The 16,065-nt window shown below is 43.7% G+C and overlaps 1 protein-coding gene across 5 annotated transcripts in view; it reads left to right on the plus strand.

Moving 5' to 3' along the window:
* PTPN2 (protein tyrosine phosphatase non-receptor type 2) overlaps nt 1–16,065 on the plus strand; it is a 58,793-nt gene that overhangs the window by 26,042 nt on the left and 16,686 nt on the right. For 4 of the 5 annotated variants that reach the window (XM_050938836.1, XM_050938838.1, XM_050938837.1 and 1 more), the window contains 2 exons: nt 873–1,010; nt 14,564–14,773. In XM_050938836.1, the coding sequence (XP_050794793.1) occupies nt 873–1,010; nt 14,564–14,773 (348 nt within the window). The remainder of the gene's footprint in view (nt 1–872; nt 1,011–14,563; nt 14,774–16,065) is intronic. The other variant, XM_050938839.1, reaches the window with a different exon arrangement.

Consider the following 16,065-nt stretch of genomic DNA (forward strand, 5'->3'; position numbering starts at 1 on the left):
CTATGCAAGCCCTCAAATTTTACAAAGAATCTCAAACTGACAATACAGCTACAATTTATAAAGAAAAACACTATATTTTATGTAGTGTATAGTAATCCTGTGGAATTCACTGCTACCAGGGATCAAGACAATATTATAGATGGCTTTTTTTTGTTTGTTTTAAAAGAAGTGGATAACTTTCTCAGCCTGCATAGTCTAAGCATTATTCAGAGCTTCTTTCAGAGCATAGACTCATGATAGGGGTCAGAGAGGAATCTTCTCTATCCCTCTCCCCCATGCAAAATCTTGTCCAATTGTGGCTCTTTCTTTTCCTTTTGAGGAATTTAGTAGTGGCTATTGACTAGCATACTGAAATAGGTAGACCAGCGGCTTGCCCTAAAATTGCAAAGCTTGGGAACTTGGTGTAGTCATTTACATCTGTACTAAGTGAGTGTAAAATGCTACTAAATATAAATTTTAGGTTTTGTTTGCACTGTTGTAAATAGCAGTGGGAAGTGCTCAGTAGTGGAGAATTGAGCCCTAAATACTCTAATTTAATGGTGCTTCGGTTCTTTGGAAACATGTCCACAAGTTAGCATTAATACTTTTTTTTCTTCAATGTATATCATTTGTGAAAATTATCTTAAACTCTGTGTTAAATTCAACTATACATGTGGCTAATAAATGGATGCTGTATATCTTTGAAAAGACAGTTTTAGTTAACATATTTTAGCTTAATGATAGTTACCATTTATCTCCTTATTCAGGATGAAGAGAGAAGCTGTCATAATGCATCTGTATCCCCCACCCCATGTAGAATCTGTGATCCCGCATAGCTCATTTCTGTCATTTGTCTCAGTGGGCAAATATTTACTTACCTTTTTTTAATTTAGGTAAAATGTGCACAGTACTGGCCAACAGAAGAAGAGGAAGTCATGATGTTCAAGGAAACGGGATTCTGTGTGAGGCTAGTATCAGAGGATATAAAATCCTATTATACAGTACACCTACTACAATTAGAAAACATCAGTGTAAGCATTTTTCTCCATACATGTGTACATCATATTCATAGGATTAAATATGTAATAAATATTGTTGGAAATATGTGTAGCAAACTACCATTTCATACTTAGACTAATTTTTGCATAAAAGGTTCTAACATTTATTTTGCTTTTAATATGTGCAAAAGACACAATCATACAAGTGTATGAGTTAGTATGTGTGTGTAAATTAATAGGCCACCATTCAAAGTGCTGAAATTTTGAATCTTTTTAATTTTTCTAAATTGGAAAACAAAGTATCCCAACTCCATGTTTAATTTTAATTGGCAATGGCAGAGTAGTGGGGTTTTTAAGATTATAATTGTAACCTAGTTTGGTCAGTAGCATTGTGGGAGAGAAGCTGGCAGTATAGTCTATTTCTTCAATGTCTTCATTCTGCAAAATGTTTGCTTTTTTGGATATTGTTTGAATCTATAATGCCATTAAAGAAGCTTTGCGCAAGATACTTAGAAAGAAAGTGAATTTGAAACCTCGTCCATGAGCTTCTTCACATCAACGTTCTACAACTGGTCATAAAAGTGAGACAAGATAGAACTTTACACAGCTGTGTCCTTGTGACTTAGGTTCTCCCCACTCAGCTGTTCCCTTTTGGTTTTTTTCATATTAGTGGGAGAGGTGAAGAAGGGAGGAATGGTGCCTTAAGGGCTGGGGTTGAGGAAACGAAGCCCGCCAGTGCTTTTGTCAACTTGGGGCAGCAGTCTTCCCAAATACTACACTGTTGTTTTGGGGCTTTTGTCTTTAGGGGCCTGGAATAGACAGTCCTCATCTCTCTCTCTTCCCACTCCCAAGAGTTACTCCAGCTCTAATGCTTGCAGTAACTCCCATGAAGTATTTGGACTTGGGCTGATATTGTCCTAAGGTTCAGGTAGCGTGGAGTGCAGAAGTTATCAATTACATAAGCTCTCCTATACCCTCAGTTTGCTTCTTACTTCACTGTTGCTCATCATTTAAGGCTTTGGGTTTTTTAGTCCTCTGGAGCAGGCCCGTATGTGCTCTAGATAGAGCCTTATATGTGAAGTTGGCTCATTTCAGAAGAGTGGAATAAGGTAATAAGGGACTGTTATTTAAATGCACTGGTCCTCTTATAAGCCTTTCGTGTATACAATAACATTTTTAACAGAAATCATGTGAACGTTTTACAAAACAGTACTTAATTCACAAAAGAATTACATCTAACTGTTGAAATTATTACTTTCCCTCTCTAACCATTAAGCTTTTACATAGTGGCTACTAACCACTGATTGTATTTGATTCTACTTGTGATAAGTGTGCTATAAAAATTCTCAAGAATTCAGTATTCCTGTTTAGTCCTAAATGTGTGACGCTCGCCTGCCTCTTTTGCAGCTTACTCCAAATTTTATGCAGTTAGTTGATTCATAACATACCAAATACATTTACTGAAAAATGTGTGAACTTTAGATCTGGAGCAAAAGAAGATCAAGAATACAACTTTATCTGAAGAGCTAATACACCCTGACATTTCCTTAAGATCTGGGAAAACTAGGATTACTGAATTTGTAAAATCCTTTCAGACTCTTCAACAGTACATTGCTTATGGTGCAACAGCAAATTTCTGCAGTGTGTCACCAAAATATATGAATGAAGAATTCTAAAAAGAGGGATATTTTGCAGCAGGGGTCCCCAACGCGGTGCCCGCAGGTGCCATGGCGCCCTCGGGGGCATCTAAATGCATCTGCGTCCTGGCTGGCGATGGAGCATCCGCAGAAATGCCGCTGAATTTCTGCGGCATTTCGGCGGCAACGCCTTTCGATGACGTCTCTTGTCGGTGGCAAGTGGTGTCATTGAGAGGCGTTGCCGCCGAAATGCCGCAGAAATTCGACGGCATTTTGGCGGATGCTCCGCTGCCATGGTCCTTCGACTGGCGCCCGCCAGATGAAAATGTTGGGGACCACTGTTGTACAGGGCTACTGAAAAAATTAAAACTTCTGGATATACTTGTTTTTTTGGTTGAAAAGTGATTATCAGAAATGCATTTATCTGCAAAGTAGTATAAGGCATGGTATTTGACACCTTAATTGGTTTCTGTTCTGTTTCATGCAAATGTTTATAGTTGCCTTTGTGGTCAGTGTCATAGAGTATATGATTTTTGGAGAAGGGGAAGAGTGTTTGGAAAGATCCCAATAAGAGTTAAATAAAATAATACACCATGCATTGCAGATAATGTTACACAGTTTCCTCTCTTTTTTGCTTAACTAACACATGCTCCTTTTCAGAATATGCAAATCTGATTCTTCCTTTTCACAAGGACTTCACTAGTGTGTCCTCCATTCCCCTCTCTCATTTTTCTTGTTTTATAGATAAGGTTCCATGTTTGTCAGGGAGGTCGTGGACTTCTGCAGCAGCTGGTGTGACTTACCCCGTGGCTGCCTGAGCAGCTGGCCCGGGACAGCGGCATTTGGAGCAGCTCTGCAGCCAGCCACTCGCATGGCCCCAGAGCTAGCTGCGCCGACTGCCATTCTGGCGGCCCTGGGCAGCAGCCGATGCAGCTGGCCCCAGGGACCCCACCTGAGCAGCAGTTCTGGGGTGGCAGGAGCAACCACTTTTCAGGGGCTTTTGGCAGTGATCCCAGGGTGGCCAGAGCAGCAACTGGTCCCAGGCGTCCCCCCCCGCCGCAGCCAGAGCAGTCGCTGGCACCTAGGGTTTCCCTTCTCTCCGCATCCCCGCCAGTGCCCGGAACGGCAGCAGGCCCCCTTCTCTCCCCCTACCCCCAGCTGGTGCATCTCAGGCCTCTTCTCTTCTCTCCCCCCCCACCCCCCAAGCTGGTGCCATGCATCCATTTCCTCGCTGCTCCCCTTGCCGCTCCCCCGATTCAGTCGGGGTATTTAGGGTATACGTGATGGAGAGGTCACAGGACATGATTTTTTTGTTTTGTTTTTTGCCAGGGACCTGTCCGTGACTTTTACTAAAAATACCCATGATTAAATCTTAGTCTTAATTCTAGATAGTGCTGGTACTACCATCTCTACTAAAGTTGACTGATGCATTCCATTATAAGATCCTGTTTCCAGTTGCTTATAACTTAGCCAAAACTTAACTGTCTGAGCTGAAATTTTCCACACTGGCTGTTGTCTGCCTCAGGCTGAATTGTTTTGAAAGTGTTAGCAAAAACAGTTCAGCTGTTTCCAAGAATTAAATTAAATTATGGGGAAATGTTCATAAATGTTTCATTGAGAAGCTCTAGCACCTCCATACTTCAAAGGAAAGGCTTGAAACGTTGTGGGGTGGCATTTGTGTCACAGACATTGATCCTGTGAAAAGCCACTCAAATTTGGCCAAGTTACAAGTCTTTGAGAAATTTATTTGCATATGCAAAGCAGAGATGTTAGAGCATTTTCGGAAGTGATGTGCCGAGCCTTCATTTACTCACTCTAATTTAAGGTTTTGTGTGCCAGTAATGCATTTTAATGTTTTTAGAAGGTCTCTTTCTATAAGTCTATAATATATAACTAAACTATTGTTGTATGTAAAGTAAATATGGTTTTTAAAATGTTTAAGAAGCTTCATTTACAATTAAACTAAAATGCAGAATCCCCTGGACCAGTGGCCAGGACCCGGGCAGTGTGAGTGCCACTGAAAATCAGCTCGCGTGCCGCCTTTGGCACATGTGCCGTAGGTTGTCTACCCCTGTGTTAGAGTGACAGCTAAATTTGTAAGAGTCCATCTGCACTGAATATGCTCTTGCAACTGTTCTTCTTGGCTGCTGTAGACAGTTATGACACTGGGCAACAGAACTGAGAGCAAGAAGACTCTTCTGTGCTCTTCCTACTTGCACCCAGGCAGTGTGGAAAATGATGCAGCCTGACTCAAGTGCAGAGGATACAAATGCTGAGGATGATTTTTTCAAAATGCAAAAATGAGACACATGCAGGACACCTGTCTCTCTGTGCCCCACCCTTGCTCCTGTTCCCCCTGAGGCCTGGCCAAGCCAGAGCTGGGCAGTGGTAAGAGCCGGCCAAGGAGCCTGGGCTGCTCTGGGAATCCCCAAACTCTCCATCTGCCCTGGGCCAGGGGCATGAGCTGCCCATGGCCCCACACATCCCCAGGCACGCTGCCCAGGGCAGCTGGAGGGTCAGGCTCCCCACCGTGGCCTGGGCTCTGTGGGCTGCTCTTACTACTGCCCTGCTTTGGCTTCTGGCCTGGCTAGGGGCAGGGACTTGAGGGGGTGGGAGGAGAAGGAGGAGGAGCAGGAGGCAAAGCTTCATGATGGCTGGTGGGGAGAAGTGGGGGCTAAGGCCCACCTCAGCCCCCACACCAGGAAGAGGCTGATGTTGGGAATCTGGGACAAATCCTGCCTTGGAGTCATTCAGCCTGGGACCAGGACTCGAAATTAATTAATGGAGAATATCCTATCCTAGAACTGGAAGGGACCTTGAAAGGTCATAGAGTCCAGCCCCCTGCCTCCACTAGCAGGACCAAGTACTGATTTTTGCCTCAGATCCCTAGGTGGCCCCCTCAAGGATTGAACTCACAACCCTTGGTTTAGCAGGCCAATGCTCAAACCACTGAGCTATCCCTCCCCCCATTTTGGGATTGTCCTGCCCAATTAGGGACAGGTGGTCACCCTAGATCAATGGTTCTCAAATTTCAGGTTGCAACTCAGTATTGGGTCGCGGTGGCTCTGGTCAGCGCTGCCAATCAGGCTGTTAAAAATCCCATCCGCAGTGCTGCCCAGTTCTGACGGCAGTGTCGCTGCCAGCAGCAATGCAGGAGTAAGGGTAGCAGTACTGCAGCCTCCCCTACAATAACCTTGCAATCCACTCGCCCCTCCCCTCCCATACCCCCCCACAACTCCTTTTTGGCTCAGGACCCCCTGCAACTACAACACCATGAAATTTCAAATTTAAATAGCTGAAAACATGAAATTTATGATTGTTTAATTCCTATGACTGAAATTCACCAAAAGGGATTGTGAATTTGGCAGGGCCCTAGGTATAAGGCCAGAGCATGGTATCCACTGGAAGGGAGATAAGGCTAGATCCCTGGTGGTTAGATTTATGGAGCCATAAAAGCAGCCCTTTTTATTTAGTATTCTTTAAGCAGTACAAGGAAAAGAGTACATGTCTTCAAAGCAGTCCATGAGTGTGATGCTACCTGCTTGTGCACATAAAGAGGAAGTAGAGATGGCATTTCTACAATACTGCTGGTGGGGGTGGGGAATTGACATGGCATATTAACCATAGGTTGGTTAAAAATATATTTTACTAGTATACTGATGTCCTGTAGCAGTCTTCCAAGAAAGCATCAGAGGAATGAGTATTTACAAGTAACTCAGGACTTAAGAGAAGGTCTTTGTTTTGATGCACTTATCTTTGTGGAACGTTTCTCTGTAGTTTCTTGGTCTCTTCCCTGCAGTTTCTTTCCTCTTGGTAAAGCTAGGAAGGCTTTTCACTGAAATGCTATTTAACAAAGAGTTTGAAAAAAAGGTAACATGATTACTCTCTCCACCTCAAATAGAGACTTAAAAAATATTTAAACCCTTCTGTACTATTGTGCATGTTATAGAATCATGGGACTGAAAGGGAACTTGAGAGGTCATCTAGTCCAGTCCTCTGCCTCATGGCAGGACTAAGTTGTTTAAACAGGTGTTTGTCTAACCTCCTCTTAAATCTCCAATGATGGAGATTCCACAACCTCCCTAGACAATTTATTCCAGTGCTTAACCACCCTAACAGGTAAGAAGTTTTTCCTAATGTCCAACCTAAACCTCCCTTGCTGCAATTTAAGCCCATTGCTTCTTGTCCTGTCCTCGGAGGGTAAGAAGAACATTTCTTCTCGCTCCTCCTTGTACCAACCTTTTATGTACTTGAAAACTGTTATCATGTCCCGCCTCAGTCTTCTCTTTTCCAGACTAAACAAATCCAGTTTTTTTGATCTTCCCTCATAGGTCATTTTCTAGACCTTGAATCATTTTTTTTACTCTTCTGTGGATTTCCTCCAGTATGTCCACATCCTTCCTGAAATGTGGTGCCCAGAACTGTACACAATACTCCAGTTGAAGCCTAATCAGTACAGAGTAGAGCAGAAGAATACCTCTCGTGTGTTGCTTACAACACTCCTGCTAATACATCCCAGAATGGTGTTGGCTGTTGCAAAAAAAGCATTACACTGTTGACTCATATTTAGCTTGTTGTCCACGGTGACCCCAAGATCCCTTTCCACAGTACTCCTTCTTAGGCACTCATTTCCCATTTTGTATGTGTGCAACCGATTTGTTCCTTCCTAAGTGGACTACTTTGCATTTGTCCTTATTGAATTTCATCCTGTTTACTTCAGACCATTTCTCCAGTTTGTCCAGATCATTTTGAGTTTTAATCCTATCCTCCAAAGCACTTGCAACCCCTCCCAGCTTGGTAGCGCGTCCTCAAACTTTGTAAGTGTACTCTGTATGCCATTATCTAAATCACTGATGAAGATACTGAACAGAACCGGACCCAGAACTGATCCCTGCGGGACCTCATTCATTATGTCCTTCCAGTGTGACTGAACTGCTGATAACTAGTCTCTGGGAACGGTTTTCCAACCAGTTTTGCACCCACCTTATAATAGCTCCATCTAGGTTGCCTTTCTTTAGTTTATTTGTCAGAAGGGCATGTGAGACAATATCAAAAGCCTTACTTCTTCGAGTGCTTGCTCATATCCATTCCAATTAGGTGTGCTCACGCCACGTGCACATTCGTCGGAAGATTTTTACCCTAGCAACACCCGGCGGGTCGGCTGGGCGCCCCCTGGCGTGGCGCCGCTATGGCACCGAATATATATCCCTGCTGACCTGTTCGCTTCTCAGTTCCTTCTTACCGCCCGTGTTGGTCGTTGGAACAGTGAAGCGCGGCTTAGCTGATCTCCACTTCCCTAGCTATTCACTCGTTCTAGTACTTATTGTGTATATAGTTGTAGTTAATACTTTTTTATTAACCTTTTGTTAACATAGTTAGTGTATATAGTTCAGAGGGTTGGGGATTAGCCCCTTCCCTTCTCCCAGTGCCCAGGCCCATGCCTGGTTCACCGGGCTTCAAACCGTGCTCGGCCTGCTGGCGGCCGATGCCAATGGGAGACCCCCACGACTCCTGCCTAAAGTGCCTATGGGAATCCCATTTTACAGATAAGTGCCGGATTTGCAAGTTATTTAAGCCGCGGACAAAAAAGGAGCGAGACTTTCGTCTTAAGCAGCTCCTAATGGAGGCAGCCCCCTCACTCCTCCGTCTTCAGCACCGAGTGCCACACAGTCCGCGCCGGCGAGAAGTGCCTCGTCGGCACCGGAGAGCGCTGGCACCACCAAGATGCCCCGGCACCAGCTGTCACCGGCCCAGAAGCCAGCCTGGCACCGCTCCCTCTCCCCGCGTGTCAAGAAGGTCAAAGCTCCTGTGACTCCAATATCTACACCGCAGTCTGAGCATCAGCCACAACCGAGTTGCCCAGCACCAACAACTGCCGTGGCACCGGCAATCTCGGCACCGTTGATTCTGGCCAGGCAAGAGCCGTCGATTCTGGTGCATGACAGCTCCCTGGCACCCGCCTTGGTAGAGCTTATCGTTCCCACCACGCCAGAGACCTTTTCGACGGCGAGGGAACTCATTGCCCTAACAGAGCCCACCCTGCCTCAGCCCCTGGCACCGCTGGTGTGGGTTGTTGCGTCAACAGGGAAGCCTGCCCTGGTCAGGCCACCTTCCATCGCCGCCGCAGGCAGGCACCACTTGAGATCAAGGTCTCGCCAGCGTTCCCAATCTCGCTGCCGGTCCCGATCTAGGCACCGCTCGCAGTCCCGGTGCTGATCTCATTCTCGGTACCGGTCGTACTCGCGCCACCGCTCAAGATCCTGCTCTGTGTACCAATACTCCAGACGGTGATCCAGCTCCTGGCACCGTTCACGTCGCAGCAGCTCTCACCATAGAGCTTCACGATCCCGGAACCACGCTGGTCGCAGGTCCCGGTCAACCTCTCGGCACCGGAACGACTCCTGGTACCGCTCTCTGGTGCGGCACGACGTACGGTACCCTAGGCACAGGGCTCCTCCTCACGTGCTCTCTGCTCTGCCTTGTCCATCACGACAGCCATCTGAGTCTTCGCACACTGATAGCACCGCATATGGGGATTCAGAACCGCAGAGCCATGTCCTCCAGGAGGCTCAGGGCATGGAACAAGCGCCTCAGTGGTCCTTCTGGATGCCTTGGGCATATCACCAGGCCCAAGGCGAACCCACAGTTCCATCTCGTTCCGCCCCGTTGGAACATCATGCACCAGAGGCCACTGTTAGCCGCCCTCCTCCAGCAGGTACAGACCATTCGCTCTGGCGCTGGACCCTCAGGTGTTCCCGGACCCTGATGCTCTTCTGGAACAGGAGTCACTAAATGAGCCATCCTTGCCAGGTCTTTCGTTGTCCTCTTCACCAGACAAGGCAGTAGCCGGTACTTTGTCATCGGGCCCGCCCCCGATCGACCTCCGAGCCCACCAGGATCTTCTCCGGCGAGTCGCCTTAAATATCAACCTCCAGGTGGAGGAGGTCCCGGAGATGGAAGACCCAGTCATAGACATACTGTCGGCGGATGCCCCAACTTGCGTGGCTCTGCCATTCATCCGGTCCATCCAAGCCAAAGCGGACACCATTTGGCAATCTCCGGCATCTATCCCTCCTGTGGCCAGAGGCGTGGAAAGGAAATACATGGTACCCTCTAAAGGGTATGAATATTTATATACCCATCCTCCTCCAACTCTTTATTGCAGTGGCGGACCGGATGAAAGGCCAGCCCGTCTCGTCTTGGAGGATTTCGTCCTGGGTATAAGCGTGCATCCGGACTTGCTACATTCTAGCTCATGCCTCTCCGGGTCATATTACTGCACATTCTACCAGGGGACAGGCCTCGTCGGCCACCTTCTTAGCTCGAGTTCCTATTCAGGAGATATGTCAAGCAGCTACATGGTCTTCGGTACACACCTTTACTTCCCATTATGCCCTGGTGCAACAATCCAGAGACGATGCAGCCTTCAGCTTAGCAGTTTTGCATTCTGCAGTTTCTCACTCCAGCCCCACCGCCTAGGTAAGGCTTGGGATTCACCTAATTGGAATGGATATGAGCAAGCACTCGAAGAAAAGACGGTTACTCACCTTTGTTGTTCTTCGAGATGTGTTGCTCATATCCATTCCAAAACCTGCGCTCCTTCCCCATTGTCGGAGTCGCCGGCAAGAAGGAACTGAGGAGTGGACGGGTCGGCAGGGGTATATATTCTGTGCCATAGAGGCGCCACGTTAGGGGGTGCCCAGCCGACCCGCCGAGTGTTGCTAGGGTAAAAATCTTCCAACGAACGTGCACGCGGTGCGCGCACACCTAATTGGAATGGATATGAGCAACACATCTCGAACAGTTACAAAGGTGAATAACCGTCTTTTCAGTCAAGATATAGGATGTCTGCTGCTTCCTTCCTATCCACAAGGCTTGTTACCCTGTCAGAGAAAGCTATCAGTTTGGTTTGACATAATTTGCTCTTGACAAATCCATGCTGACTGTTTCTTACCACCTGATTATCTTCTAGATAGTTGCAAATGGATTGTTTATTTATTTGCTCCATTATCTTTCAAGGTCAAGAAGTTAAGCTAACTGATCTGGGTTGTCCTTATTTCCTTTTTTATAGATTGGCACTATATTTGCCCTTTTCCAGTCCCCTGGAATTTCTCCCATCTTCCATGACTTTCCAAAGATAATAGCTAATGGCCCAGATATCTCCTCGGTCAGCTCCTTGAGTATTCATCAGGCCTGGTGACTTACAGACATCTACTTTGTCTAAGTCATTCTTAACTTATTCTTTCTCTATTTTATTCTCTTTTGATCCTATCTCATTTTCACTGGTATTCACTATGTTAGATTTCCAATCACCATCAACCTTCTTGGTGAAAACCGAAACAGAAGTCATGAAGCACCTCTGCTATTTCCACGTTTTCTATCCCCCCTCATCCTCCTCTGAATAATGGGCCTATCTGTCTTTGGTCTTCCTCTTGCTTCTAATATATTTGTAGAATGTTTTCTTGTTACCTTTTATGTCTCTAGCTAGTTTGATCTCATTTTGTGCCTTGGCCTTTCTGATTTTGTCCCTACAAACTTGTGTTGTTTGTTTTATATTCATCCTTTGTAATTTGACCTAGTTTCCACTTTTTGTAGGCCTCTTTTTTGATTTTTTTTTTTTTTTTAGATGATTGAAGATCTACTGGTTAAGCCAGGTTGGTCTCTTGCCATACTTCCTATTTTTTCCTACGTGGTGGGATAATTTGCTCATGTGCCTTTTCATGTCTCTTTAAAAAATTGCCAACTGTCTTCAGTTGTTTTTCCCCTTAGACTTGCTTCCCATGGGATCTTACCTACCAACTCCCTGAGTTTGCTGAAGTCTGCCTTCTTGAAATCCATTCTTTATTTTGCTGTCCTCCCTCCTACCATTCCTTAGAATCATGAGGACGAATTAAAGAGATGAGTTTAAACCTTGTGTGTAAATATATTGGCTGGCTGATTGCATGATGAACAGTTTTTTTTGTTTGTTGGTTTTATTAATTGTAGAGTAGAGATGTACCTCTTAATCAGATAGAAAACTTACAGGACTGGCAGTATTTCTGTGCAGTCATCTGTTGACGCTGATGAGGAATCTTAAACTCTCTGCAGATTAGAAACTGGATTATAAAATACAATGTTTTCCTTGACTAGATCTCTGCCCTCCCATACATAGTAACGTATAACACAAGATGATTGTGAACAGGTTAGGTGAGAACAAGTGTGCATCTTACATAGTCTTGAGAAGTTTGGGGTTGCAAAGTGATGAGGACTATAGTTGAGCCAGTTTTGCCTTGCATGAAACTGTTGTGACAAAGAGAGGTCATTCAGCAGGTTGTACAGTCAAGCTATCTAGAGGAAGTGTTTAAAGACTGAGCCACGTAACAATCTAAGGAGAATTTTTGGATGAACCATAAATCCATTTTACCTCTGGGGATTTTGGAGGATAGCTCAGCACAATCTGTACAACCCCAGAATAAAACTGGAGCATTAATGTTGCTCTGATGGACTGTTAAAATCATATAAAGAACTGGGCGAAGAGGAAGCGTAATACCTCATCCAGATTTTGGCGGCACGCACAAAAGCAAACAACACTAGCCAGGGCATAGCCTCATTTGATAAGCTGTTACCTGAAGCTAAGGGATATACCTTGATTCTAGGAAAGAGGTTGGTAGGAATGAAAAGACTAGAAGACAACAGCTAGGTCTCACAGCTGATGTGGAATGCTACACCAGCATACTAATAAGAGGTAATAATTAAACTCAAAATGTATTACCTTTTAAAATTGTAAAAATGTATTATCTTTTCTCCAAGTATCCAATGGTTACCCTCAAATGTTTCCCTGGGTAGCTAAAACGATTTGTAATTGTGTAATGGAAATGTGCAAATGTTTTGTCTTGTTTTGAGTGACTCTTGTCAAATTGTGTGTATGTGTATGTATAATATAAAAATAAGAAATTAACAGGAAAAACAATTGCTTTGTTTCTCCTTGGACATTGTGTAAATACAAAATACTGGGGATAATTCACTGGTAAAAGTGCTTGCTTTATTTTTTTTATTTTATTTTTTTTTTTAAATAAAAGTAAAACCAGTATTAAGCCTTTGCCTTAGACAAATATTGATAAAGAAAATCTCACTATATTCCTACAAAAGGAAAACCTATTTCAGGTTTCAAAAATGTAGTCCTATGTGGCACATACTTACTCAATGCAAACTTTGATTGTTTGCCTCAAAAAGGGCTTCTTGTGAAGGAATCGAAGTCCTCTAACCTGCAGTTTTGTTACTTACCAGTGATTTAAGTGGGGGTATTGGATTATAGTTCTGCTCTGAAAAGTGGCAGTATAAAAATGGCACCTTACTCAGTAGATATACTCAGTGTGTACTGAAAATCAAATCTGTTTGAACAAAGACTAATTTTTACTATTATGTATTCCTTTGGATACAGCAAAGCCAATACAAGTTCGGGAGAAGGAGCTGGAGCTTGTGTTGGCTTTGCTGTACCGATAGGATTTTTCTATTTACTCTAACTTGTGCATCAAGAGAATATATGTCAATGTATAAATTGTTTAGTAACAAACTACAAAGAATCAGATTCTGTTGTCCCCTTCAATGTGTATTACAAGATGGTTGAGTTGCACTTCTATAGTACTTGGCATGCTCAGTGTACACTTTCTTCTCCAGAACTTGAGGGTACTCAGAACCTTGCAGCATTTGGCCCTCAGTGAGGGGAAAAGCAAAAGCTGTAACTGTGGAAGAACTTGTTTCCAGAAGAAATGTTGCGACACAATAAACATGAACTGAATAATGCTGTTTCAAGTCACTTTGAGTAAATCTGCACTTCATAAAAACTTGCAATGGACTAACCAGGAGAGGATTTCTCTAGTATTCTGCAAAATGGAAACTATTTATTTTGTAATTGACCTAAAGAAAAATACTTAATGGAATCTTATTAAATCTTTTTAACTATTCACTTTATGTATAGAGCTCTAGCTGTCGTAAGAAAACAGAGAAATAAGATGGTAACATTGGGGAAGTTTAGAGAAAAGTATTGGAAAAACGGATGCTTGGTACTGAGATGGATTTCTTGAGATTCCAAAATCCTAAATATCCATAACCAAACCGCCTCAAAGTAAACAAACCTTGTAGCTTGAACAGCTGGGTCTTAGTGAGTCTAGTGGACATGTAGTCAAAGCTGGTTTCTGAAGCTCTCTGGGGTTAATGCAGTTGGGAGGTGTTGGCATAGAGCATTTCCAAGGAAGGAGGAAAACGTTGCATAATCCCAATAGCCTTTCCATCCAGTTATCTATGGAACAGGGTTGACTGTTTCCACCAGAAGTGATGTCTAGGGTTTTCTGACATATGGGCCTCTTTAAGCCCTGCCTACAGTAGGATATTCTCATAAGATTTCCCACTGTTGCTACCATCAGTGGCAGTGCTAGTGTGGACAATGTTCCAGCAGCTACTGGCAATTTAAGCACAGTGTTGCCCACCCCTGCTCAGAGCAGGGATAATCAACATGCAGCTTAAAATGTTGGCGGTCTGCTGGAGCCAGCCCCGTCCATACTGGTGCTCTCGCTGTTGGCATCAGTTGAGCTGCACTAGTAGTAGTTAGAGGGAAATTTTAGGGGGAAAGTACTAATGTTAGAATTTTAGTAATGTTAAGGTGTGGGGGAATGGGAGCCCAGTAGGTATCTTAGTATGGCTTTTAAAATGAAAAACAAAATGTAACTAAGGTGTTGGTCACAAATAGCGACCTGGTGCTTGAAGAAGTGTTATAGTGCCAAATTTTTGTTGGGAACAGTCTAAGGGTGCAAATTTTAAGCAAGCAGTTTGTGTCAACCTGACCAAGAGGTTTAAAATATTGAGTATCTCTTGGCCTAGACTGATGGACGAGTCTCAAAAAAAAATAATTATCCAAAAGCAGAGGTACCCTTTTTGTTCATTTTTTTTTTTTGTAATATTTTTCATTTTTAGAGTGGTGAGTCCAGGATGATATCTCATTATCATTATACTACGTGGCCAGATTTTGGAGTCCCTGAGTCCCCAGCTTCGTTCCTCAACTTCTTGTTTAAAGTCAGAGAATCTGGTTCGCTGAGTCCTGAACACGGACCTGCTGTAATTCACTGTAGTGCAGGGATAGGACGCTCTGGCACATTTTCATTAGTAGACACCTGTCTTGTCCTGGTAAGTGTTTCTGTGGTGGCTTTTGGGTTATATTTGTGCTTTTTGGTGAGAATTGCTTAAAAATCAGGTATCTGTTAATAAGCCACACATTTGTGAAGGTAAATGAAGACCCTGTGGAAGCTACTTCGTTTCTCTAACACTTATTCTGATGGCTTAAATAAATGTATGAAAATTTATATTTTTCCACAAATGTGAGATAAGTAGAAGTTCTTCACAATATAGACCTGTTTTCAAACTGGTGATCTTAATGTGTCTTAGTCTTTATAGACCTTATTTTCAGAGATTTGTAACTTTGCCGTTAGCTCTTCACTGTTACCTGAAACTTGTTTTGATCAAGGTCTGCTTTCTCATTTTACAAAACTTAAAGGAAACAGCATTATAGATAGAAAAATTGTGCAACAGAATGAAGCTTGTTGAGTTTTTTGGTTCTTCTAGTATTCCTGTAACTTAAAAAAAAAATAAATTAAATCTGAAGTGTTTATGTAAAGCTAAACACTCTGAGAGAAAAGCCACTATAGCTATTGCAAAACATTGTCTATCAGATTTAGTGTTCCTGACTCTTTTGGGGGAAATTACTTTTAATAGGACATACTCATTAGTTCAATTACTGGACATATAGCAAGTAATACATACTGCACTGTTGTTCAAAGTATGTTTATAATGGTATTAGCCGGTCTGTGTTATGCCCCAAATTTGCAAATGGTTTGGTCCACTCATTCTTCTGCCCACATTAGCCCATCATCCTATTGTCTGTGTCTTTTCAACTAAGCACCAAATTCTTGTACTCTGAACTACTATGCCCCAATCCTGCAATTTAAACACATTCATGAGTAAAGTTAGGCATGTGGAAGTGTATTAAGACTCAAGGTTTTAATTATTACTAGCATATGGGCGTTTGTGGTTTCAACTAACCTCCAGTTGTATTTTAACTTACTTTTATATAACACAAAAAGGTGTCGGGGTAGCCGTGTTAGTCTGGATCTGTAAAAGCAGCAAAGAGTCCTGTGGCACCTTATAGACTAACAGACGTTTTGGAGCATGAGCTTTTGTGGGTGAATACCCACTTTGTTGGACGCATGTAGTGGAAATTTCCAGGGGCAGGTGTGTATATTATGTGACAACCCAGGCCGGTGGGGTACAGGAGTCCGGTAGAGGACAAATATACTGGTCACTGGATGAGTAGTTTTCTGTTCCTTGAGTGACCAGAGCAGGGGCTGCCCTAGAGTAATCAGGAACCTGCTAGAACCAATTAAGGCAGACAGGCTGATGAGATCACCAGCAGCCAATCAGGG

This window comes from Gopherus flavomarginatus, chromosome 2 (assembly GCF_025201925.1).
Source record: "Gopherus flavomarginatus isolate rGopFla2 chromosome 2, rGopFla2.mat.asm, whole genome shotgun sequence".
NCBI classification, from domain to species: Eukaryota; Metazoa; Chordata; order Testudines; family Testudinidae; genus Gopherus; species Gopherus flavomarginatus.